The sequence below is a fragment of the Podarcis filfolensis genome, assembly GCF_964270895.1.
Source record: "Podarcis filfolensis genome assembly, chromosome: 7".
Taxonomy (NCBI): domain Eukaryota; kingdom Metazoa; phylum Chordata; class Lepidosauria; order Squamata; family Lacertidae; genus Podarcis; species Podarcis filfolensis.
Genome location: NC_139603.1, coordinates 40,935,016 through 40,962,924, shown reverse-complemented (window position 1 = coordinate 40,962,924; position 27,909 = coordinate 40,935,016). Strand labels below are relative to the sequence as shown.

Sequence of the window (27,909 nt, the reverse complement as noted above, 5' to 3'; positions counted from 1 at the left end):
CTCTTCTAGTGGTGAATTCTACTTTTGTGGTAGGCATTAAGGGAGTGAAAAGCCACTGGAGGCATAAAGAACATTTGTTTTAACTATTTACAAAACAGTGTAGAGCTGGAAGGGCAGAATCTTGTTGGCTCATCATGAATAGCAGCCAATAACAAATGTATGCATGTGACACTGGAGTTCTGGTGGGGTGGGCCTAGAGAAGGGGTTCTAAGCCTGTTGGGTGGGATTAGAGAAAGGGTTCTAAGCTGATTAGGGTGGGACTAGAGAGGGGGTTCTAAGCCTGTTGGGTGGGACTAAACCTGTTGAGCATGGTCATGGGACCTGGCAACTTAGTGTAAATTAAGCCAGCAAAAGAAGCACTGCAACTCAAACACTATTTTTAAGGCTTGTTTTCTACTTTCCAGACTAAGGCTGGTTCAGCTAGCGGTAGCCCCGCTGAACGGAATTTGGCTCTGGTGTGATTTTACACTGGCTTAACATACACACTTGCTTTACAACAGCTATATATATGTATACACACACACACACACACACACACTATATACACACATATACACATTTACACATACATATGCAGATATAGGATTGCTCCCTAAAGGATGTGGGCAGGTGGTTTTTTTATGAGATGGACAGAAGCAGTGGTGCCTGAACACAAGAAGAGCTGTAAATGAGATGGAAGGTACACAAGTAAATATTTCCTCTGAGGGAAAGTATATCAACACAATGAAAGAAGCTTGTTTATTTGGTGGGCACATTCCATGGATGTTTATTTGGCAGCATTATCCCTCCACCAACCCCTGGAGTTCATCTGTGCTCCTCATTTCCTACCACAACTACTAGGGAACTTTCATAAATGGCCACTGTCCTCATGACTGACAAGAAGCTTCTCTAGGCAGTGACCCAGTTATGCATTGCTACCCACATTTAGCCCTAAAGTACAAGAAGTAGTCTTTACTATTTCTTAGACAATGAATCAAAGTCAGTACTTTCTTAAAGGTTCTCCATACACAGGTGACCTTTAGCATTTTGTCTACAAGAGATCTGCTACCCCACAGTAAGATGGAATTGCCTCGTCTTGCTCCTACAGTGAGACTGTGAGACTTATATATCACAGAACATATGCTAGTTTCTCCGTACAGCATTTCAATGCCTCAGGCAAGGTCCAGTTAGCACTTTCTGTTCCTTTATTTGACCTTTGTTTTTCTTTACTCCTACAAATTTGAAAAAAGGACAGTTGTGCATTTTCAGGTGAAATAGAATGATAACAGCATAACATATATAGGGATGGATTTGTTCTACAGACGTGTTGATGTTTGGAGACACACCCAGGCTACATTCCCAGAGTGGTTTAATAATCAATCTCATTGAATGTGGAACTCTTGGAATTGTACCTCTGGGAGTGGTATAGGGGTCTCCTAACAACTCTCAGCATCCTTAACAAGCTACAGCTCCCATAATTCTCTGGGGGGAGTGATGACTGTTTAAAGTGGTATCCTGTATGATGTGAATGTGGCTCTAATGTGGAAACCAACAGGTAATATAAACAACAGATTGTGATATGTCAAATACCACAATGGCATAGACGTATTCTGCCTGGATATGACAGTCAGAATAATCTAGCCTAGTCTACAACACAACTAGCATGTATCTTCCGAATTTGCATATGCTTGCACTAACCATTTATACATGTGAAATTTGCACAACCCTGTCTTCTTCATGCTGAGCAGAGGGCGCTTCTTCATTCACTTCACCGGGCAGCTATGAATGCACAAAAGGCTGCACTTATAATATTGTGTTAGACTAAGGACAGCAAATGTGGTGCCTCGACATATTGTTGGACTACAACTTCCATCATCCCGGACCTTTGAGCATGGGGCTGATAGTTGTAGTCCAACAACATCTATATGATTAAAGATTGCATGATATACAGCAAGAGAGAGAGAGAGCAAGTGTGAGAGACATTCATGGAGTCGTTTTCCTATTAATAAATCAATGATAAAACATTTTGTTGTAGCTGCAGCGGAATATCCAAGGTTTAATGAATTAATGGAGAAGTGGGACAAGGAAACAGTAAAGTGAATTCCACTATAGAACTATATAATAGACTGTGAATGGCAATCTAGTTGAGTTCTTTGTTCCTAGAAAGTTTTCCGTCTTTTCTTGACAGGTGTTTTCTGCTCTTTTGAGAAATGTGAATGAAAGAAATAAGCGTAGATTGAAGAGAGTCAGAGCATGTGGATCTGTGTTTGATTTATAGTTATATCAGGATGCTTATGGAAATAGAAAGCATTCTCCTTTCTCAGACGGAAGGTCATATATTCAAGTCGCACACTTAGAGTTTGGCTTCTACATAATGCCGTAGTAAGGGAGTGGGGTTTGTGTGCGCACGCTTAGAGCTAGTTATATTTCTGTCATGCTTATGCAGAGTATGGAACACTATGCCTGCTATCCTTCTGATGGAGTATCTGGCAGATGGAAAGATAAACTTCCTGAGAATGTATCCTTCCTATTCCAGAAAAGCAATGTTATGGCTTAGATTGTAATAATATCCTATTCACGAGGGACTGGGGCTCTGTTGTTGGCATTCGTCTAAGGACAAAATGGAGGAGTGTGCCTTTGGGGGTGAAGTCAAACTGTTGAAACTGTTGAAAGCTCTAGAGACCAACATGGGAGAGACATGTTTTGTTGTAGCTGGGGCAGAGGAAGGTTGTGCTGATGCAGGCAGATGCACCCTACAGAGCGGGCTTGAAATTGCCAGCCTTCCTGAGAAAATATCCTTCCAGAAAGGTAATGTTGTGGCTTCGATTGTAATAATACCCAATTCACAAGGGATTGTGGCCCTGTGGCCCTCCATATGTTGTTGGATTCTAACTCCCCTCAGCCTCATTCAGCATAGCCAATGGTCAGGGAAGATGAGAGTTGGAGTCCACAATATCTAGAGCAGTAGTGGGGAGTTTCCTGCCCACTGAGACTCAGGTGTCCACCAGGCCATTTTAGGCAAACCTTGCCCATTCTCCCTGTGTGGGACAACATATGTAAAGAGTTGCTGGGAAGTTCAGAAAGTGCCAAATGTACATTTTTTAAAAAGTACACATTTTGTTATTTCTGAGCTTAGCATTATATTTCATAAGATAAACATTTACACTCTCGTTGACCATCTGATGGCCTGCAGTCTTGATCTGGCACCATGCAATTTTATCTGGCGCTAGTGGCCATACCAAATATTTACCAAGACAATTTTCTGCGTAATTTTATTTGCAGGACACAAAAGAAGATTGCACTGGGAAACGCTTCTACTACTTACAATGTTGCCTCTCTCTCTTTGATACTGTATCTAATATGTAAATGCACAGATCAAATTGCAAAAGCTACTTCCCTACGGTGTCCATCAAAATTATGACAGTTGCTACCTCCCAGGGAATGTTCACTCAATGCTTATTTTTAGGGGCTAGCCATGTCAGTTCAGAGCATTTGATCACCGCAATCTATGTGTTAACAATCTTCGCCTTATGTTATTCCTCTGCCTAGTCACACAGGAAATGTGACAGATTGCATGAGCAGAAACAGCTCAGTAGTATTGGCGTAAGGATGTCTGAGGGATGAAAAGCCTGCCCCCTGAATCCTACATGCTCCTTTGTGAGCTAAAGTGCCAGATATAGAGGCTGAGACTACGCCATTAGAGCAGGTGTATGGCAGTGGCTAAATGTATGCGGAAAAGGTACTGATTAATATGAATGCTGTAAGGATTACTGGCAAAATGTATCTGAAGAGCTTTGGACAATGGAAAGTACTCTTAATGTTATGTACCATTATCCAAATATGAGTAAGAGAAGATTCCTCAGTTGCATCTGTTCTATTCAGACTAGACTACTGAAATATACTCTGCATCACACTGTTTGGGTTTGCCCACACCTCCATTTGCCTCACAACTAAATCGGACCAAATGGCAGCCAGGTTTTCCATGGCTGTTTGCTCTGATTCAGCAGTAGAGTGCATGTTTCCCAGGGGAAAGTTGTGGGACAAACACAAAACCACTCAGACCTGTGCTTTCCAGGCACAGGACAAGCGGAAGAGTGGATAAGCCCAGTGTAAAGATAGTTTGGAAACTTCCGCTGACACAGAATGCAGCCACAAATGCTCAAGGGGGCTAGATATTCAATGGAACCAATGCTGTCCTAATCACATGGTCTGCCTATTTGTTTTGGGGTTTCCTTTAAAGTGCTGAGGGTTGTTGTTGTTGTTTACCAGTAAACTCATAAATGGTTTGGGATCAGAAGATCTGAAGGACCACCTGCACCCATATAAATCGGTCTCTAAGACAGACAAGCCCTAGAGAACAGGTCATTTTGGTGGTGACCTCATATCACAGAGACTCTCTCCTGTACCTAGCATTTTCAGTCATGCTTGCAAGCTGCCCTAAACGATGGCACAGGAATGCCTTTAGTTAATAAATAAAGCAAGTCTGAGGTCATCACAAATGATGCCCTTCCTTTGCTCAGAAAACGTTTAGTCCTTCAGCCTTGCTCTTTAATGGCTAGCCTAAGATTCCACTTTTCTTAACACACACACACAAACACATGAAGAACAGAATCAGCTCCCGTGGTTAATTACATAGGCACGCACAAGAATGTCACAGGCTTTTTGTGATCGAATGCATTCTATTATATTGCATCCGTAGCCTTGGATGCACAGGTTTGAGATGGGAGATTTCTTCTACTTGCCTTTTCAAAAAACCTGTCCTTGAATTCATGGTGCTAGAATGTTGTGCTTTCGGTCTTTGCTCATAACCCCTAATCAAAGATGCAAAACCTCAAAAAAGGGTTAGGAGATATGGTAGAGATCGTGATAAAGCTGCTCTTTGATTTTTACCCTTACAGAAATACCAGTGTTTGTATTTCATGTTTCAAAAGCTACACAATTTGAGACTGACATGATATTTGATTTTCTGAGTGATTAGGAAGCACATACACACACACCGCCCTACCCTTTTTTCATTCTTAAAAGAAGGAAATTGCTTTATTCTTGAGATATTTTGTTATCACTGTTGCCACAGTTCACAATGTGCTTTGAATTAAAGAACTACATTTAATTAGAAATCTACATAACAGCTTTGCTCTTTGAAAGTATGCAAAAGCTTTGAAGAAAAGGCTAATGCGCCTAAAAGGCAAATCAAAAGGCAGTGCAGGCCCAGGTTTATTTCGATGAGATTTCTGTGGTTGTGATGCATGTTTCTTAAGGACAGGAGATATTAAGAATAAACAAATAATAGTAATCTATGAGGAAAATTTAATCTTGGCACCAGCCATAGTAAAATCTAAGTTCACCGCTTTTTTTTTCTTTTGCTTTTTTGCAGATTCAACATCCACGTAAAACAAAGGGCTCACAGATTCTCATAGGCTGATGGCCCAAAGCTGATGCCATCATCTCTACTTTTTACTAGCTGCTAAACCGGGGTGGGGAACCATAAGTCCAGGGTCCAAATGTAGCCCTCCAAGCCTCTACATCCAGCCCTGGCCACATCTCCTTCAAAGACCACACTGGTTCTCCCCAAGCTACGCTCCCCACCAGAATTGTTCTGTACCCTCCCTGAGCGCTTTGCCTTGGCTGGGTTGTTTTCTCCAGCTGTGATAATGCCTCTTGCTTGGATGAAGGATGGAATGATGCGTTTGCAAGACTTCTGACTTCCGAGTGGCTGAAATGTAGCCTACTGAATGAATGGTAAGAGCCAGATCCACCGCTCCACTCACTTTTGCTCCTGGGCTACCCATCACTAGCATGTGCCCCCCCCAAGTTTGCCCACAGTAGAATGTGGTTCCCCTCCCAGGTGCCAATCCGTTTGTCCTTCTTCAACTACCATAAAGGAGAATGTGGATGTCAAGAGTGGAATTGGGGGGTTGCATGTTAATGTTAAGGGAAGGCACTCAGACTCTCTGCAAAGGAAAATAGAAGCAGAGGCAGAAAGGATCAGCCTTAAATTCTGATTAGTTGCATGACTTTGCCATTCTGTGTCAGCTCAAAGGAGTGTTGCTTCTAATATAAATATTTTTTTATATATCACAGAGATTTGCACCTTTTCTCACCCTCTGGTCTAAACACACTTTCAAGCCCCAGGAGGCAGATTAACTGCAGTCCCTTTCCCTCGCTGTCAGAGAAAACCCACTCTCTGCTATTGCTTTGGATCCATCTGGATTCACTCTTTTGAAGGGAGGACTAGATGACAGTGGTAGGTAAAGGAGAAAAAGAAAAGGGTGATTGCTTTTAAAAAACCAAATTCTACATGGAAAAGATCCAGAAAACCTTCTGGCAATTACATACTGTGGAGCAGCTGTTCCCACCCCAGCATCTCAGGAAAGCCCACTGGTGCTGATCAGCTCAAGAGCCTCCAGAAAGGTTAGGGTCCTCTGTGTGTTTGTTTGGAGGGCAGGTGGCATAAGGCAGCTTCTGCTCCCCTGCCCAAAAAAGTGAGCAAGTGAGTGGTGGTTGCAGCTGCCTCCCATCACTTATCATGTCACACCTTACTTCTAGAGGTGCAATGGAAAGGACTGGGGCTGCCCTGCTATGCCCCGGGATTTCAGGTGAGAATGTAAGCTAGAGGAAGTAGCTGCTTCTGCCTCTGCCTTTTCCCTATAGGCAGTGCAGTTGGGCCATGTGTCAATTTATCCATCAACAGGGCACCTAAAGAGAGTGAAGGTGTGGAAGTGAGCAGCAAGCCCTCACCTATGCTTTCTTTCTTGGTGATGCAGCAGTGCAGCTCTGAGGGCTGGGCTGGGCCTGACCCCTTTGCCGCACTGCCCACAGAGAGAGTGCAAGCAAGCAAGAGGTGGCTTGCAGGATTGGTGCCTATTCCTGGGCAATTGGTCCCACAAGAGTGCAGCTGGATCAGGCAATGGGTCCACTCCATCCATTCAAAGCATATCCAAGGCACCTTCAAAGCACGTGATTTCCAGCAAAGAATCCTGGGAACTGTGGGTTTCACCCTTCACAGAGCTACAGTCTCACCATTCTTTGGAGGAAGTCATGTGCTGTTAATGTGCATTGAAAGTGAATTAAATATGTAATGCCAGTCTGCCTCATTTATCTTTTTCTCCATATGGCACAGTAGGGAGGCACAGGTCCAATCCTGACTACTGCTACCCGCAAAACAAGCAGAATATCTGAGTGAAACGAGCTCTCCTTCCTGGTAAATCTCCTCTTTCCCTTTGGGCGCTGTGGGAGTGGATATGAGGCCTGTGTGGACACCCTAGAGAGAGGACAAGCAAATGGAACACGGCAGGAGCCCTGTCTGAGCACAGTATGGAGAGACTCAGGCCTTACAGCTGATGTACCTCCACAAGTGAAGACCCTACACACTTGCCTGGCTTCCTGGGCATGGGAGCAGCAGCTGAGCCTGAGCAGCAGGCCCTGTTGCCATTATTGTGTACATGGCTGGGTTGAGGGCACTTGCCCCACAACACCAAACTCTGCAATTAGCCCTAGCTTCCTTGCTCACCCTGTCTTTTGGTGAGGAGGATGGGTGTTCAAGGTCCACTTGAGATGCTCTGCTGCCCAAGGCAGGGTAAGTGCCATGCGGTGGTTAGTGCATTGGGCCTCCCCGTTTGGTTATGAAGCTCCCTGCTTGACCTGTGGCCAGTTACTTACCTCACAGGTTTGTTGTGAGGATACCATATGGAGAGGGAGAACCATGAGCTCCTTGAGAGGAACGGTGGGATATCGATATTATCATCATCATCATCATCATCGCACACCTCTGTCCATGGATACAGCCAGGATTTATGTGTGGAGGGGCAGGGCAAGGACACCATCCTCTGTCTGGCTCTGTCGAGCAGATTTGGAATGAAATGTCTCCACAACAGTTGCTTTAAATTATTTTCTATTGACCCCAAGTGCTCAGAAAAATCTGCTAAAATCTTTCTGCTAGTTCTGCTTTTAGTTAAGTTTTTTTATTTATTTACTTGATTTGGAGGGTGGGGACAGCTGCCCCTCGGGCCTCTGTCCCCTGAAAAAGTAAATGCATATAGTACCCCAGGCTAGCCAAATCATTTCCCCATTCCTGAAAGTATTTTATTAATTAAATTGATATACCACCTTTCATCCCACTGAGCAGCAATACAAATGCAAGGATGCCATGATAATAAACTAAGGAAGGCGCACTTCCCTGCGACTTCTTCCCGAGACCTCGAATGGGCCGCCTAAGGCCTCCCTCTGCCTAATGAAGAAGGCTGGTCCCGGGAGCTCGCTTCCCGGTCTAGAGCCGTCTCCTTGGATCTCTTTCCTTCCGGATGGGCTCCCTAAAACGGATCCCGGGGTGGACTTGCACTGCAGCCGCCCGCCCCTCGCATCCCGGGGACTCTCTCCTTGGATCTCTTTCCTCTCTCCATCGCCAGTTGAGGCGCAGGAAGCGCGGCCGCCTCTTCTCTCCGAGCGAGCGGGCGAAGGCAAGGCGCGCGGCGTTCGCGATCGGCCGAGGAAACGGGGCTCACCTCGCCGCTGAACCGCCGCGCTCGGGCGGACGGCGCCGATTGGGCAGGGCGGGGCGGGGCCCGGCGCCGCAGGAGCACCCCCCTCGCCGCTCATTGGCTCTGGCGGCCTCTCGGCAGGCTCCGATTGGCGGGGAGGGAACCCCCTGTGTCGGCGTCCGCCCGAAGCTAAGCCGCTCGCCTAGGCGAAGCAAGTTCTCGAGCGGAGCCCGGGCACATGGTCGAGAAGAGGCGGCCAGGACTTCGCGGCTCCGGCGCCGGCCCGCTTGGATTAAAGGCTTCTGGCTCGGCGGCTGCGAGGCGAGAGAGACGCGCGGGGAAGGAAGCAGCGCGGAATAAGCAGGTAAGGCTGCATCGTGAGAGCAATTGCAGGGAAAGTGGTGGGTTAATTTCCCCTCCCTCTTCGCATTTTCCTCCTTCGCAAGCCTTTCTTCCGAGTCCCGGGGCAAAGTCAGCTGCCGCTCTGCGGCTAGACGGGCGGGCGAGGGGATCGCGTCCCGAAGTTTACCTCGCCGATCGCGTCGCTTGCTGGCGGCAAAGACGCTGCCTGGGCAAAGAGGCTTCCCCGGGAGAAATGCTCGATTTCGCCGAGCTTGCAAAAGGCACCCGGAGCGGACTTCTGCTGCCTCTTCCCCTCGCCCTCCCACCAGTCGATGCCATAGATAGCAAGATATGATCGCGGGGAACAAACTCCCATAAGGACCCTTAGAAAGAAAGCGGCTCGAGAATGGCTCAGGAGGTAGATCACGTAGGCAGCTGGGACGAAGCCAGCTACTCTTGCAAAAGGAAGCAAGGGAGGGGGCAAAGCTTCTCATCCCCCTCCCCGCCGCCCCATGCAATTTGCTGGAGAGCTAAACTGCTACCACCTTGCGCTTGTCCTACTGCCTGCTGCTGGTACTGATGCTGTGGACTGGAAGGCTAGTGATGCAGGCAGATCTCCGCGCGCCTCTGCCGTCTCCATCCTTTGGAAGCCGGGTTGTTTCGCAGTTTTTGCAAAGGTGGAAGTGAGAACGTGTTTTTAATTAGCATGCACTTAGTGAGGTTCCCTCTGCGGTGTGTGACTGGCTCCTGCTGACCTCCATCGTGTGCATGTGCGTGCGTGTACCCCCGATTCTTTTTTTCCTTTTTTTGTAAATTAGATTTGGCTTTTTGCCCTGCTTGCCTAGCTGATCAAACGTCCTGCTGATCGATAAAGTAAAATGGACATTTTGTCTAATGCTCAGGTCTTCCTTTTGTGATGTCAGGTGAGTCCCTGTTGCCTTCAGGATGACTTTTGTTAGGGATGGGTTTAAGGAAAGGGGGGGGGAGAGAGAGACTGTGCTCGGTGAAGCTTTTTTTGATTCCGCAAATGGAATCGTTGATACTTTAATCCTTTTCAGTTGTTGGGAAGAATAGCCCTGTTTGATAGAAAGTGCTTGGAGTCAAAGCAGACTTGAAATGACACTCTTGACTTCATTGTTTCATCTAACAGGACATATTGTCCTTTCTCTCCCCCTCCCTTCTTTCTTTTGGAAAATAAAAATATTAAGGCTTTGTTGGATATAATTATACCTTGCTAGGAGGACACAAGCAGCCAACCACCATCAATTACAACCAAAACCCCTCTTGGTAATGATATATAGGCTACTGTAGGCACCCCTCTGACTATATTGTGCTAATTTTGATGGTAGATGAATTTAGGTGTCCTTTCCATTTTTGCCTTTTAGTGAAAGTCAGAGATGTGCATCTTTTGCAAAAGACAACAACCTAGCTTTTCTGTTGACATTTGGATTCTGGGATTTTGTGTGAGTGCTGATATGTCAGGTAGCCAGATATCCTGACGGGTCAGTGGTAGGAAATGGTATTGAGGGGTCTGGTTGTTTTCTGGCAGTCAGAATATAAATTGTAAAGCTGCAGATACATAAATACCAGCAATGATTGATAATAACTGGCATGGCAGTACTCAGAGTGTTTAGCAAAAAAATAACTATAGGTTTCTTTAAAAGTATTTCCCTGCTATGCTGCCATGATTTACCTTTGAAATCTGTGACTGAAGATGAGCTTTGTCTTCAGTTCAAAACCTCCCAAGTCTAACTTTTAAAGCACCACAAGGTGTGAGTACCTGAGGGAGTACAATGTGTATGGCCTGTGCTGTTCATAAAGAGTAGCAACATTTCAATTAAGTAAATAAAATCAGCTGACAGAAATGGAGCTTAATTGATCTATGTTTTGTTTGGCATTAAAATAAGCTGATCAAGGTTTCCTATGAACAGAAAATACTTGAGATTAGACGCAGAAGCAGGACTTAGAGATGTATGGATGATGATCTGAACCAGTAAGGATATTCGTATGCGAATACCAAAAGTTTTCAGGTTTTGCTAGAACTACACATGGAAGGCTTAAGCTGGTTAAGATAACGGGGCGAGGGACACAGCACCATCCAGTGTTTAATAGTGATCATCTTTCTGAAAAAACTTTTAAGGTCTTCAGGGTTAATTGGAGGACATTGTACCTTTAAAAAGTGAAAGATTATAACTAATTAAGTATCGCTTATAGGTCAGGGGGATGGTGTTAACAATGACACTCTTTAAGTCTCCCTGTGCTGATAGAACCACAGTGCTCTGCTTTCCTTGTGTGTAAGAGAGTAACTGTAGAGCATCTGTAGAACTGCAATACATCCTGGAGTATGGCCATTTTTGCCTAAGAAGTATGGTCCTCATTTTGACGTCTTGTTTTCAATGCCTTAAACCTGCACCCTAGGTCTTTGGTGCATGCATGTGTTTAACCTTTAGAAAAGTCAGCCGCTGGGCTGGGCATATCTGCTATTCCTATAGAAAACCATGTTTATTTCATCCTGAGTCAACATCCTTAGAGTGAAGAAGATTTTTTTTTATCCCAAAGTGTTCAAAAATGTAAGTAGTTAATGGAAGTTGCTTATTTTCAACTTTTAAGTGATCTGGAGTTGAGAAACTCTTAGCACAGCCTGGGATGAAGTAAGATTTCATTGTCTATCTCACAACCAGATATTGCAGTAACATTTTCTTCTCAAATGTCTTCATTTGCTTTAGCTGATGAGGTACCATTTGTTTATGTATGCTTTCTTGCCAGATTTATCTTCTGCTTTCTCATGACAGTAAGGCATCAGCTGAGCCTTGCTGAGAAGGGGTGCATAAAGATAGGTGGTGTGAATGTGGAGCTATAAGCAGCAATACAGGAGTGCCTCCTCTGGGAACATAGTGGCTTTGCAGGGAGGGAGCTGCCACAAAGTAATCCCTTCTGTATATGGAGATGTCTTAATCTTGACAAGGAAATGAAAACAAAGGCAGAGTTGAGTGCTGGATTTGATTCCTGAACCTCTGCTTTAGCTATAGAAATAGCATAGAAAAACAGACTGTCCTCTCTTTTCCCAAATGGACATTTGGGGGAATTCTTGAAATTTTGTCCTCAATGGAAGACAAATGGAAGCATGATAGAAGAGCTCAAACTTCATGTGTGTGTGTGTTGAGGCAGGCAGGGGAAGCAGCACTTTAGTAGGCTATCATTGGATAAAGTGCTCCAAATGATGGAATGGCTTTTTCTTTTTCACCTTCGAAATGATTTCCCTCTCCACTTATCTTCAGAATAAGAAAGAAAGAGAATTAGGGGAATTTGACTGGAATAATGTGCTCATTTTAATATCATAGGCTCATTTGAGAAAACCTTAGGAAAATGGGTTGGGTTACTCAACTTCATGTTGTAAAATTCAAACACACATCTTAAAAAGTTGTAAAGACTTCATGCACTTTAGTCCTGTTCCTTGAGCGTTGTATAAAGAATCATGATCACCTTTTTATTTTATTTTTTTGTATACAGTCCTTACATAAAACCATGCCATACCCAGAAGTATGCCTTTTCTTTGTTTAGCAAACTTGTCAAGTCCTTTCTTGTGAGTTTGAAGAACCGGGACTTAGTTCGATGTAGCAGGGCCATATAATTGGACCAGTGCATGCTCCTTGGATGTAGATACCAGGAAGCATGCCATATATGTTTTCACTCCTTTGTGATTATTTAGCCAAGTTTAATAGTTAATACAGGGAACTGAATGCATATAATCAAGCCAGCTTTAGCTTCAGAGAACTGTCTTCTTAAGGGAACCCTCCTATACTTCTCCCAATAAGACAGCTTCTGTCTTTGAGAACATCTGGGTCAGCAGTTGTAATATGGATCACGATCTAGTTATAATTGTGGTGTATGCTGTAACTACCTAGATTCCACTCCCTCCACACCTGCTTAGGGTCCATGAAGCAAAGGTGCATTGAACATGCCTGAAAAATTGAACATTTCTCTTTTAAGGTTGGAGAGGGGTGTGCAGTTATGCTTGAAAGCACAGGAGGCGGACTTAGATGTTGTACCAAAAGCAATTTGGTTTTCCCTGTGGGTTTGTGAAAGAGAATGACAAATTATAAATGCTGTAGCTATAGCTGATCAGCTATCATGGGGCAGACCTGCTGCTTCCACAAGTATTCAAGGGGTCGTAGTTCAGACTCTGGGGATAGCAGTCAATGGTGGAATTATCACAACACACAGTGCGTTACTTGATTGAAAGACTGAGGAGTAGTGTGAAGATGAAGGGATAGATCTTGCACTGTTGACCTAGATGGGGTATAATTTTCCAGTTGCCATTGTCTGCGCTCCATATAGGGGTTGTTTCCAAGGAAAGTAAGAATCAGGGTTAACAACTGGGCGGTGCGATAATGCTGAGAAGCCAAAGCCATTAAGAAAATGGGAAATAGATGTGAAAGAAGCATTGAGGGCATTAAAAGGCTGCACATGACCTTGCAATGGAGAACTCTTGCCCTGTGGATGACATGGATAAGATATGGAAAGTTCTTAGAGCAAGCTGCCTTTCTATGGGTCTGTAAGTTATAACAGGAATACATTGGCGGTCGTGTCACGTGGAGGTCAGGAATAGAGGAGAAAAATACTGATGGGGCAAAGTCTCGTGCAAAAGATCAGTCTTCCCCCAAAATGGCAGATTGAGAGTTGGGGTGAAGTGGGCTTTGGGATGTATATGGAAAGGATGGATTTGTGCCTAAAGGTCAGGTAAGGGAAGGGAAAGAACATGCCACTTCCCAAAAGTTTAATTGCTATATAAATATTGCCCATATTAATAAACACTGTTAAGCTCACTCATTCATGACATCTCAGCTAACTGGATGAGAATTGCAATTATTGCTATCATGGTGCTGATCATATTTGTAGTCAAATATAATAATTAGTATTTTTAGAGGTGTGGAAAATCTTATGCATCCTGTCTAAATCTGTGGCCGCATGCTATAGTTAACTGTTTATAATGACTGCTTGTATATGAACACTGTGAAGCACAGCTCAGTGCTAAAGGCAGTTTCTTCGAAGTAAGTCCTTGTAACTTTCATGTAACTGTGTTTGCAGTCACGGTATATGGGCATTGTGTTCCATATATAACGGTTGGAACCTTAAAAATCAGTTTACTTGAAAATAGATTTCATAGAGTCAGTGAGGCTTATTTCCAAGCAAATGTACTTGAGATCAGGTGCAAAAAAAAATTAAGTGAAACTTTATTTGCCACTATATTTTAGAATACAATTTCTTTCCCAATGGGACACCTAAGGTTACATGCAGGTAGCAAGAATTGTTAATTAAAAAACAACCTCAACAGTTTTATAGGCTAGTGATCTAAATATGTGTGTTAAAACATATTGGAGTGGGTTTTTAGTAGTCATTCATTAATATTATTTTAAAAAAACCCTTTCTGTAAAATATACATGATTATAGTATCCTATCCCAATATAAAACCAAGCACCAGAGAATATGCTTCTCTGTGTTTTTGTATAGAGATTATTGAATTAAAATGCTGAGTTCTTTCACAGTACATGGGCTGCAGTGATAAAAAATGAAAATATTTCAAATTAGAGTTAAAAATAGAGTTTTTAATAGAACTTGAGGTTTTTTTTTTAAAAAAAACCCTTTTGAACTGTTTGATCTTCAGTTATAATTAGATGTTTAACATATACGCTAATTGCAACTGCAAATAATTTTTCCTCCAGCTCTTTTTGCCCGTTCATCAATTGTGCATTCCGAAGACATTCAAGGTTGAGACAAGTGCATTTTAAAACAAAATCTTTGAGTCACTTTCTCCTTCACTTAGTACTTTACTCCTTGAAGCAGAGATGACACAAATGACACCTAAATCGTAGGAGGAAGGTGCAGTCTCTTTATTGCTTTCAGTGGTAGTAATATTAGTTGCTGAAACTGACAAACACAAGCCTTGAATGTATGCCTTGGCAGTTAAAAGGCCTTTCAGTAATATGAAAGCTGTGATGATATTTAACGACTTTGTACAGTAAATGATCCTGAAACGATGCTTATTCCGACACATACATATAGCTCAGTAATGTGTATTTGTGTGTTTATAGCTTTAGTACATACTTCTATATGAAACAGGGGATAAAGTATATTTAATAAATAATTGACTGTTCTGCAAGAATGGAAGGATATTATAAACTCGATATTGCTTTCCCATTTTTTTTTTTAGAAGTTTACTACACCGCAGTGTTAAACAGACTGGAAAGGCAAAGAAATAAAAGTAAAGAATTTGTGCAGATAAAATAACAGCCATTAAGACGAAAGCAAGTAAACTATCCAGTTGGAAAAATGTGTTGCCACTTAACTGAACAAAAATAATTAGAACAATGAAACATCCTGCTCAACCCATTTGAAAATGGGTAAATAATGAGGGCTTCCTGCAAACGATGCCAGTGTTTTGTAGGCCAGGGTTAGTCACTTGTTTACTTACTTCAGGTATCCCCCCCCCCCAAAGTTACTCCCTGTGGATCTGACACCAGAACTGCATAGATGCCCCCTTCCCAAGACTGCATCTGGCTCAAAGTTCTGGTGGTTTTATATAACTCTTCTTTCAGATATTTAGCATTGTGCTAAGAGGAGTTATTGATGACCTTTGTTACCATGAAAAGGTCTGCAAGATTTCTTACTATGCCATGGTGATAGTATATATGTAATGTGTACACACCATATATTTAAAGCACGTCTAAAACACATGACTCCCCACCCCCACCCCCGGATCCTGGGAACCAGCACCCTTAAACTACAGTCAGTGTTCAAAATTAGCCAGTCACCAGACGCATTTCGCAAATAACATGGGTCCAATTGCAACCATGTGGCGATCTCTAGATGCAAGCTTGACGAATGGGGAAAACAAAGTGTCACTTAGAGAAGGACCTGGAATATTTTCATTGAAACTTGAATTTGTTTTATTCGGATTGTTTTATTTGATGTTTTCATGTGTTGTAAACCACTTTGAGATTTGTTCTTTAAAACATAAAGCACTGTAGAAATGAAAATAACAGCAGCAGCAGCAGCAACAACAACAACAATAACAATAAAGTCCACTGCAAAACAACAAAAACAGCACTCAGACTTTCCATGGTGGCAACCGTAACCCAGGTTTAAGGCATCATTTGGTAATTAGATTGTATATGAGTTTCTAACACTGACTAGAGTTTCCAGGACTCTTTGGGGGTTTCAATACGTGGTTTAAATATATAGTGTTTATGCAGCCATGATAATAAACCCAGGGCTGCCAGCCAAAACGTTGCAATATTTGTCCCCATGTCCTTTGCAATATATAGTTCAATTTACATCAGAGCCTGATTTCTTTACACTGCATGTTCCCCGCCAGCCGCCGCCAGTAAAGTGAAGCAGTGCTAATGCTTAGCAAAATTATGTCAGGATATGATGTAACTGGAAAACACATGCGATGGAGGGGGAAGCAACAAGACGAGACTGCCATTTCCTTCAGCAGCCCTTTGTTTCTGATAGCTCCACAGTGGTGGCTGTGGGTAAGCTCTTGACTGTTTGCTGCTTATGGCTGTGCCTTTGGATTATAGTGGCTCTCCACATGGCAATTTTCACGCTCTTCTTCAGGTTTAGAGGAAAGGATAGCAGCTTTTTTTTTTTTTGTCACAATAAAGGTTACGGCAATCCTGGAGTATAAATGTTTCCTGGGAGCAAGACATTTCAAAGTGCTTTGAAAAGAGGCCCTAACATATTGCAAATGTTTTACTGACATTTCTTATGAAAATTGAGCTGGTATTTTTATCCCTGTTAAATAACAATCTGTTGCCTCTCTGAAGGAAGCTGACAGTTTATCAATATCAGATGGCTACTACAACTAAGCTGGATCTGTGTGGTTAGAACGGTAATGGAAGGATGCAGAAACAGGCACTGTTCAGCCGTTAAACCACGTCAAGGTTAGGGAAACTGAATCATAGTTTGGTAGGATGTCTGGACAAACCATATCAGCCAGCAAACCAAACATGATTTGAAATAGATTTGCAAAAGCATCTTGAGGCCCATCAGGAAAAACGCGGGGTAGAAATAAGTATAATAAAAACAACAACATGGTTTGTATATTGTGTTTACTATGGTTTGTTATTGTACCTGAATTGACAAACTATAATTGCAACTATAGTTGTGGCTGTGGGGCAAGGTACCTTATAGAAACAGAAGCACTGAGCAAATGGAAAACAAAAGGCGGAAGTCATAAAAGCAGAGAAGCAACTGTAAATCAAAAATCACAATTTCCCTGTATGCTTGGACGCTTAACCATAGCTTAAAAACCTTTATTAATGCAGTCCACAGTTTGTTATGATGTCTGAATCGAGTCACCCTCATTCTTGCACTTTTTAAAGCCATCTCAGTGTATCCCCATGAATTTAGTTGGAAAGAAATGAAGTGACATCTCTTTTGTGTTGAATTGTTAAATCTTATTTAAAGCTGTGGTTTAATTAGAAACTCCAGGTTGATTTCATCATTCTGTTTAAAAGATAGACACTGCAAGTGAAAGGCCAGACTATTGGCAATCCATGATAGGCTTAACAACTGCCAACTTGCCTCTCTGTTGCTGAATAATTGCCTGAGGTGTTTAGAAGTGGGGGGGGGGGCAGAGAGGGATCCAACATGACTCATCATTTGGTGATTGTGATGTTAGTTGTTTCTCAGCTTCAAGTTGCCAACAATCGCTGCAGTTATCATATCAGTAATATAACTTTTGATATCATTTTCATGTTGATCTCCATAACTGGTATATGTATATGTATAACCATTCACACATTTGTGCTGACTGATTGGCTGATGGCGGTTTAATATTTTGGTGATTCAGTAGAAGCAAAATCTTCTCCCAGCTTTTCTTCCTGCCCAACCTGGTATTTTAAGGTTATTAGGATCATTAACCAAATATATTCTCTCTCTCTCTGCCTTACAGAATGAAGCACTGATGTTTTAAGTAGGAAGACTTATAAATTGCTACTGCTTAGTTAGCATACACAGTCGGGTTGTGGTTTATCACAGCAGCCTCTTAAGCAGAGATCTTCTGCTACAAGGAAGTACTATAAAAAGGCATTAAATGGATTTTGTAATCAGAAGTGCTTTTATTTGTATTATGGTTCTGGTGTACCTTTTGAAGACTATTGCAAAGGAGCATCACAGCTGAAAGAACTGAAAGATTGTGGATGCCACTCTGGGCAATTCCATTGTTGGGAAGCAAATGCTTCACCTGTTGCTGGGGCCGCCACACCTGCTTCCTGTGTGACTTCCACAGCTAGAGGAGCAGAACTGGTCCCTGCCCCTAAGACATCCAAATGTGCTAATATTAAATCAACAGCACCCTGGTTAGGCTTTTGCTTTTTGATACTTTCTGGGCCTGGTCTGGCTTGCCAACTACCACTTACTATTTAAGGCAGGAATAGACAACCTGTTGTCCTCTTAACATTGTTGGACTACAGTTCTCATCATCCCTGGCCGTTGCTTGCTGGGACTTGCTGGGAATTGGAGTTAAACAGCATCTGGAGAGCATTACTTTGGCTACCTCACTTTGGCTGCCCCACCAAAAACAAACAAGCAAGCAAACAAAACCCTACAATATAATCATTCCACTTGAGAGAAGTTCTAAACATTCAACTTACCATATAGCATAACAATGCTATAAAAAGAAAAAGGAAAATAGGAAAATAAAGAGATCATTGAAAAGAATATGATACCTGCTTTGAGCTAGGTTTGAGAAGCATATGCAGAGAGAGGGGGCACATTTGATAAGACAAATGGTTGCTTAGGTTACCATGTTCCATCCACCTGAAGCCACCATATTGCATTACAGACTATTTGCATATTACAGACATATCGCAAACATTGCACAAAGGAGGCATGTGTTGGTTGACTAATTGGTACTAAAGTTGATGGAGCTGTTCCAAGAAAAAGCAAGTGCTTCATTTCTGTATTATATTTTCATGCCACCCTTTCGCTCACAGTGTTGTATGTATCACCCCCAATCCACCTCTATTTTATTTTATCAACAGTCCAGGGTAGTAATATAGGCTGTGATATAATGACAGTCTCAAGGTTGCCCTGTGCTTTGTATGTTACGTCAACCAAGGTCCAACATTGTACTGTGTTCTTTAAGAGTACAGCACAATGGCAACTAACCACATACTTTATTTTAAATTTTAAATATGTTTACTCAGATGTCAGCTCCAGTCCACCGAAATAGATTTCCTTGTGATAATGTTTAGGTTTACAGCTCTTGTTGTAAAACAATAGGATTAGCACCCTGATGCTAAATATTAGTGGCAGAGCATCTGCCTGTGACATTGGTATAACATTACTGTAACATTGCAGGAGCAGCATGTGCTTAGAAATAGTTGAGAGGGTGTCACTACCAATGTGTCCAGCCTAGAAAGTATATGTCTCTGGTATGAAATACTCTTGCCTGATGGCAGAGGATTGCAGGCCAAAGAGTCAACTACCCACCCCAAATTACCTTCTTCCAAGTCTCATACTGCAGGTGCTGGTTTTGACCATTAAAGCTCTAAATGGCTTTGGACCAGGATATCTTAGTAACTGCAGATACCCTGTCATATGAACCTACCTATCATGTTCATGCCTCTTCAGAGGCCCTTCTTCACTGCACCACCAGAGTGTTAGCTAGAACTGCCAAGGGGCAGTAGAGGCCATTCCTAAATTCAGGACATAATCCTGACAGGCTCTCTGCTAGTAAAAAGAAATACGCTCAGTCTTTCTCTTTCTCAAACATAGATACACTTAGCCATTGCTCAATAACAGTAATCAAAGGAAAAAGCACCCAGAATGCCAAAATATTGCATCTCGCTTCCTTTTGATGGGTGAAATGTAAAGTACAAGTTGCAGCAAATGAAAGCTGAAAGAAATGTAATTTACCAAGAAATAATTCTGACAACAGTTCTTTTCTGTTTTTCCTTTATAGGTGCCTCTTACACCATTTCTCTTGTGAAGGCTATTCAGTAGTGGAGACCTTTTTTAATCGAACATTCCACAAATTATTATCTCTGGACTCCCAGCTGACATCCTGCTGGAGGCTACAGCTACTAAGCCAACTGGAACTGTGCCCACTCTCTCTTGTCAAGGTTTTTTATTTTTTATTTTCCTCACACAGGGAGAAGAAGAAAAAATGAAGTTTGGCAAGGTGGAGTTCTGCCATTTTTTGCAGATAATAGCGCTTTTCCTCTGTCTTTCTGGGATGAGTCAAACAGAACTCCCTAGATCCAGGTCAAAGCCCTATTTCCAATCTGGGAGATCACGAACCAAACGCAGCTGGGTGTGGAATCAGTTCTTCGTTCTGGAGGAATACATGGGAAATGATCCCCTCTATGTAGGAAAGGTAGGAGATTTGATCAAATGTCCTATGGCAGAGATACTTGTCTGTCAGAAGCCACTAAAACTGTGATCATGAATTATTGTAGAGTAAGTTGTGGTAAAGAGACATCTACTTGGAAGTAAGATTCATTTATTTCAGAAGACTTGGGCCTTATGCTACAAATCCCTCAAGTGTGATTCTTGTTTGTTGCTACTTTTCCATTTTCCCTCACACTGGTAGACATGTGTAAAGTCTTCAGCCCCATTGATACCTCTGGCACTACTGTTAGTATCCATGACAGTGACACTGAACCTTTTGTGAAATATCCTCGGCCCCTTGGCCAGTGGGATCAGGAAAGCAATTGCAAGGGTTTGTGGGCCTTAATGGAAAATAAATGTGTTTGGCTTGAGCAGAAACTGTCTCAGAAGGTCTTACGTTTCCCAAAGTGCCACTTTCAAAGCCTGACTTGGAAGATAAAATTACATTTGCTTGGCTACCTCTGGGGTTCTATACTAATCTGCCTCTAAGCTTTCTGAAACCTCCCCTTGGGAGGAATCGAACCATAGTTAAACTGTGGAATTCACTTCCAGACGATGTGGTGATGACCACCAATTTAAAGGGGGATGTACAGTGCAATCATATACAGAGGTGTCACTGAATTAATGTTGAATTAAGGACCCCAGTCTTAAACAATGTAATATGAAAGAATCAGAGAGGAAAGACATCAGAAGTTAGATTTCTTAGTACATAAATATATAGATTCAGTTTTGTAATAAGAATTCTTTATTTCCAGAAATGAGGCTGTTTGCAGGAGGTTACTTATATTAATGGAGGATAGAGTTACTAGACACAATGGCTGTATGATTCCTCCAGGATAAGAAGCAGTACTAGTGGTTAGGGAAGAATAATAAGGCAGACCCTTCTTATGGGCTTCCCAGATGCATCTAGCTAGCTCCTGAGGGAGCCAGGATACTGGACTAAATAGGCAGGCTTCTTCTTATGTTCTTATATTTAGGGAATAACAGATTGTTTAAATGGCTGTTTTACAGCTATTAGATTTTCGAGCATTTGCCTTTTCTTATGGAATTGACCTTTTTGGATAGCACTTTAAGGAGCATCACTGGATAAAGTAATAGATGCAAAGACCAGAGTTGCATCCTCATGTCTTTCCCCCATGCTGTGCAATTGAATAACATCATTTAATTTGTTTGCTTTGAACTGAATATTGGTAAGAATTCTTCTGAGGAAATGAGCTTGGTATTTCAGTAGCTTCCAGTTAATTGCTTCACGTCACATTTGCACAGCACCACTTTCTTCCCGCCCCCATGGATCTGTGATGTTGTCCACAAACCTCTTGCTATTTCTGGGATACTTATTCCATTTCCACAGTTCACACATTACCTGAGGATCCATTTAGTTCTCCCATACCAAACCTTAACATAAGAAAGCTTTCTCCAGTGTTCAGCCCTCCAGATGTTGAACGCCCATCATCCTTGACCACTAGCCATGTTGGCTAGTGCAGGTGGGTCTTGGAGTCCATCAGCATTTGAGGGGGCACCATGTTGGCGAAAGCAAACGTAATGCATGAGCTGAGCTCTCCATGAATGCACACACACGACTTCTTGGCAGCCTTAGTTGTTCCTGCAATCACAGTAGCTAAAAAAAAAGGTGGAACTGTGGCAGGTATACTGCATTATGAACCAGCTTTTAGCTTGAGTAGGGAATGAAGCATTTAATTGCTGAGCTCATTTGGCTGATTGCACATACATTGGCAATATTTAGGAAGGGGTAGGTGACTTGGAAGCAGACGAGCTGCAAATGTTTGTTGTTATTGTAGAGCATGCTGGGTGAAAATGGATTACTTTGTGCTTTTTTGTTTTTCAGTGGGGATTGTTTGGCATACAAATAATAGCGAATGGCACTCTCGGATTCTGTGCATGTGTGTCTGAAGCTGAAGGAGAAATATCACACACTGTTATATTATTTGAGAAATACTGTAATTAAAGTCTGTATGGAAATCCATGTACACAGGCAGGCAGAGCTAAAGATGTGCATGCAACCATATTATGGGAATTTCCATATTTTGTTTGACTGCTTAACCATGCAACCCTAATGTTCTTTAATTTATTTGCTTTGGACAGAATACTGATAAGAATTCTCCTGAAGCAATGAGCTCGGCATTTAAATAGCTCCCAGTTTCCACCAGAATTTCTAAAGTAAAACTTGGAACCTAAAACGGACAGATTACCTTCTTACCTGCCTCCCTTTGAATCCAAAGTTCCCATATTCAGATCAGTGGCAGGGTAATAAGTCAGCTCACAATGGTGTGATGTGCCCAAGCTGCAAATATCAAATTCACTTCCAGATCTGGATTATATAGTTATCATATGCTTGGGTAGCTCTGTCGTTCATGGGTTTGAGCCCCATGTTGGGCAAAATATTCTGACATCACAGGAGGTTGGGCTAGAGGAGCCTTGTGGTCCCTTTCAACCCTACAATTCTATCATTATATAATCTGTAAGTAAATATAAGTCCAGAATGCTGGGCTTGGTCCAAATAGAAAGGCCATTCTTATGTTCAGCATCTTGCTTAGCAAAGTTTTAATAGTAGTGAAGGACGTAGAATAATCTCTGCACATTGATTATGCTTATGCTAACTTCAGCTGCCCAAACTAGTTTTTGGAGTCCAGCAACTGTGAAATCCTATCTTTGCACATAGGGTAGTTCCAGATACCTAGGATTTTGTTAGTTCTCCCTCCTGATCAAAATGTAGTGTTCCATCCAAAGCATCATCATAATGAAACACATGTGGCAAGCACTGTTTCTCTTTACTTTGGTTTTAAGCATCTTTTCTTCCAAAGGTAACCAGCGCCAGGCAGAGTTCTCATCAAGACAGCAGTTCAGATACTTATTCCCCCCGCTGCCCCTGCCACACCTTTCACAGCTCTAAAGTGCTTCCAGGCCTCTGACAATACACTGTGCTCTAGGCCATCACTTTCTCTGTAAGGCTTATGGTGTGCCTTTTCCAAAGACTTTGATTGTGATTGAATATACTATCCCTGATTTGCTGTCATATCTCTGTTCTGTAGTCCTTTAGTGACAGACTGACAAAAGACAGTGGGGAAGAAATAGGAGAGATATGGAGATGAAGTTTGGATAGCATGTGTGTGCATGTGTATAGACTCCCCCTCCCCCCAAAAAACTGCAAGTCTCTATTTATTTGATCAAGGGAAATTGATAAAAATAGCATTTAAAATGACTGATCATTATTAAGTGCAACTGATGGTTAAGTGCAAGTGATTAAAATTGCATATAATGAGATGATTATAGATGAAAACAAACAGCTATTCCCTGGTCTTCTTATTACGAATCTATCTCTCTAACTAGAAGAAAGGATTCATCTTTAAAAAAGAAACCCTTTCCCCCATCCCCAGATACACAGAATCTCTATTACTGGTTTGCAGATCACTGACAGGTGCATCCTAACAAGATGTTTCTGATGAGATTGTACAAGGAACCCAGGAAGCAGTTGTGTTGTACAAGATCCCATTGTGGTTATTGCTAGAACACCGCTGACTCCACCAAGTTTTGAAGAAATGCCTCTTTAAAAGAATATCATTTATGTAGCCAGATTGAGATATACTTTACGAAGAAGGACTTTAGCTGTCAGTAGTGAATGAAAGTCAGAACTAAATAAATCACTGGGTGAAATCAGAATTAAAGCACCAGGCCTCTTATAATTATTATTGTTATTATTAGTTACTGGCACATCACCCTAAGGTCCCAGGGCAGCTTACAGCATTGACACATGATGGTAAAAACAGTTTTAAACAACTTACAATCACCAAAATTAAAGTGGGTCCCTAATATACCCTCAGGTGTCAAAAGCCAGGGTAAAGAGGTGCGTCTTCAGCATTTGCTGGAAGCTGTATAATAAAGATGCAAGACACATCTCTGTGGGGCGGGAGTCTCACAACTTACAGGCTGCCACAGAAAATGCCCTCTCTTGGGCTGCCACCCCCTGAACCTCAGGGCAGAGGAACTACCAAAGGGCCCCGCTGTCAATCTCGGCACCCATGAGGATCAATACAGGAGGATCTGGTCATTCAGATATTTGAGGCCTGTGTTGCATAGAGTCTTAAATACTATTGTGAGCACTAACGTGACATGACCTGGCAAGCAGTGCAGTTGTTTTAAACCAGGGGTTATGTACAGGGGAGACGGGGGGGGGGGGCGGGAATCTGGCTGCTGCATTTTGGAACAATTGAAGTTTTTGAGTTGTCTTCAAAGGCAACCTCATGTAGAGTACATTGCATTATTCCAAACTGCAAGTTACCAGAGCATGGAGTATAGTGGCCATGTCATCTCTGTCTAAAAGGACTGTACCTGGTGAACCAACCAGAGCTGAAAAAGGCATTGCTAGCCACTGAGGTCACCTGGGCCTCTAGCAACAAAGATGGATGCTGAAGCACCTCCAGATTACAAACCTGCTCTTTCAGCGGGTGTATAACCCCATACAAAACCAATATCCAGTGGACCAATATCCAGGTTTCAGGAACTATTCACCCATAGTTCCTTGCTATTGCCAGGAATCAAAGTCAGTTTATGGGTCATCATCCAGCTCACCACTGAATCTAGGCATTGGTGCAATGTTTGCATGGTCTCTACTGAATCGTATCAGTTGCAGAAAAGTAGAGGAGATTATTGACAACACAAATCTCCTAATAACTGATCTCAATGGCTTCATGTGGGTGTTAAACAGCACTGGGGAGAAGATGGTACCCTGTAGCATCCCTCAGCTAGGGAGCCAAAAGACAATCATCCAATGTTATATTCTGAAACCAACCCCAGAGGTAGGATTGGAGCCACTGTAAAACAAAGCTTCCAATACTCACCCTGCTAAGCCTGTTCAGAAGGATACCTTGATGAAGCCACTGAGAGATCAAGTAAAAATAACTGGGTCATACTCCCCCTATTCTTCTTCTGATAAAGGGTCACAATCATTTTAAAAGTAATGTGGTTATATGATATGGGTTTTGGGTTTTTTTCTGTTTTTCAAAATTGAGGATATGCACTTCTGCCCTGGGATCACTTGGTGGTGAAGATGGGAATTCTAAATCTCACTTATCAATAAGGAATACATCCTAGTTGGAAATGGTGGTGGAGGTATCTAAGTACAGTGGTACCTCAGTTTAAGAACAGCCCTGTTTACGAACTGTTCGGTTTATGAACTCCGCAAAACTGGAAGTAGTGTCCCGGCTTGTGAACTTTACATCGGTCTAAGAACGGAATCAAAACGGTGGAAGGGCACCAGTGGTGGGAGGCCTCATTAGGAAAAGCGCGCCTTGGTTTAAGAATGGTTTTTGGTTTAATAACGGGCTTCTGGAACAGATTAAGTTTGTAAACCGAGGTACCACTGTATGTAGGAGAGAACAGGAGTGGGGTATCTCTACTGTTTGCAGAAAATAAGTGGATATGCAAAGGAGTGTGCCAAAAGTCTAAAGGATAGTTTTGAACCAGAAGTTCAAAGGTTTTGTGAGGTGTTGTATAGAGATGGGGAAGAAATTCAATTTTGTTTGCATTTTAATGGGAAGCTATCTAATTTGCGCTTCTCAAAACTAGCAAGCTATCTTTCTATATTTGTGCTTTTATGAATTTTGTGATGCAGTTCTCAAGCTGAAACAGTGTGTACAAAAATGCATGCATTAGTGAAAGCAATGTACACAATTTTTCACAAGTTTTTCAACAAAATTTGCAAGTTGCTGCAGGAATATAGAGAACTGAATTTAAGATAGGAAAAGTTAGAAATAGAGAGAACGAAAATGAACAGATTGGTGCATACCGAGCTGTGCATGTGAATTTTACATACTCTTTTGAACTAACAAGCTGTTACCTTAGTTGTATTATATTTATTTTAAAGAATGATTTACCTTAAGCAGAACAGCAATAACCTGCTTCATCATTCTGTTTTGCTAGAAAAATATGTATCAATTAATCAATCAACAACATATTTAGATGGAAAATTACAAAGCTTAGTTGACTTTCACCATTTTTTATACTCGTGTATCAAGCAGTAATGTACTAATGTGTCTCTAATGATATTGATTTGCTTGGCCTTCATATCAATTGCGTGTTGGAGGACTAATTTTTCCATTTTTCATATATGGGGTTGAAGCTGAGAGGTAAAGCCCTAAAGCCCATAGCTGCAGTGGGATTTAACATTCTCTGATAGGAAATCCAGTGCACTTTCTGCTGATTCATAGGAGATTTTAGCTGAGCGTTTTATTCCACTGAGCAAGAAAAAAGCATGACAGAGCTCCAATTGCTAGTTTGCTTCGCTCTCCCTCTTTTTTTTTATTTAAAAAATATTTATTAATTTTTAAAAATACAACTGCAAAATATCAAGATGAACAAATCAATAAAAGAAAGAAAAATCATAACTGTGGCTGAGTAAGGAATAGAAGTGGTTTACATCATCGTCCATCTCCGATATTAAGAAATAAATGTCTTTTTTCTGGGTGATGGTTAGCATTCACTTCAATAAACTCATATCATTTTATATATAATCAGTTTGGTGTCTGCATCCCTCTCCCCACAAACCCCTGTTTTTCCACGAATTTTTCCATTATGGATGAAACCTGTTTCTGTTAAGATTCTTTACCATTAATATTTAGTTTGCTCTGATAAAAGGATGATAAATGAAAGCACTAAGACTCGGACCCTTTTCTTGTATTGGAATCATTTTTTGAATAAAAAAATGCAAACCAGTACAAATAACCCACCTGTCTTGCATTCTAATTATAATATTAAAGACCCAAGGTGCGCTTTTACATAGAATCAGATGGTATTGCTATAAACATTCAGTTAAATGTATTCATAATTTTTGCTCACATAGAAAACATCTGTTTTGCCTAGAAAGCTTAACTTTTTTTCCAGGTGGGAAAAAGCAGCAGACACTACTACTTGCTTAATGTAACAGTTGCTTAATCTTTATTTCGTACAATCTCTAGGGTTTGGAGATAGGGACTACTCAGTGTACCCATAGAAAAGACATTTGATTTACTTCTGAGAGCAATACTGGTGGAATTTGTTGCATACCAAGGTCCTGGCACACCGCTAAGAATAATAAAAACACATTGACACAGAATTTTAGTTTAAACATTAATGGGCAAAATTTAGGCCAAAACTTTATTGATTACAGAAATGTGAGTGGTATTGGCTTAAAAAGGTAAAGGTACCCCTGACCATTAGGTCCACTCGTGGCCGACTCTGAGGTTGCGGTGCTCATCTCGCTTTACTGGCCGAGGCAGCCAGCGTACAGCTTCCGGGTCATGTGGCCAGCATGACAAAGCCACTTCTGGTGAACCAGAGCAGTGCACGGAAACACCGTTTACCTTCTCGCTGGAGCGGTACCTGTTTATTTACTTGCACTTTGACGTGCTTTAAAACTGCTAGGTTGGCAGGAGCAGGGACCAAGCAACGGGAGCTCACCCCATCGTGGGGATTCGAACTGCCAACCTTCTGATTGGCAAGTCCTAGGGTCTGTGTTTTAGACCACAGCACCACCCGCGTCCCTCTGGTATTGGCTTAGGCATTGGCAATAACTGTATCTGACTCCTGCCCACCTTGCAGGAAGTCTAGAAGGGTAAACCACCAAAAGAGGGAGCTGCGTCAATGGCGACCAACTGAAGCTCACCCCGGGGTTCCCGCTGGGTCCTGGCATTGCCTTAGCCCCCATAGCATATGATAT

General features: G+C 42.1%; 1 protein-coding gene across 4 annotated transcripts in view; it reads left to right on the top strand.

Moving 5' to 3' along the window:
• The first annotated feature begins 8,641 nt into the window (after nt 1–8,641).
• Nucleotides 8,642–27,909, top strand: part of CDH7 (cadherin 7) — a 111,719-nt gene continuing 92,451 nt past the window's right edge. The window contains exons 1-2 of one of the 4 annotated variants that reach the window (XM_083622574.1): nt 8,642–8,820; nt 19,960–20,184. In XM_083622574.1, coding sequence (XP_083478700.1) covers nt 8,695–8,820; nt 19,960–20,184 — 351 coding nt within the window. In that variant the 5' untranslated portion in view covers nt 8,642–8,694. Of the gene's footprint in view, nt 8,821–8,930; nt 9,476–9,629; nt 9,722–19,770; nt 20,185–27,909 lie in introns of those variants that run through there. The other 3 variants (XM_083622575.1, XM_083622577.1, XM_083622576.1) reach the window with 3 other exon arrangements.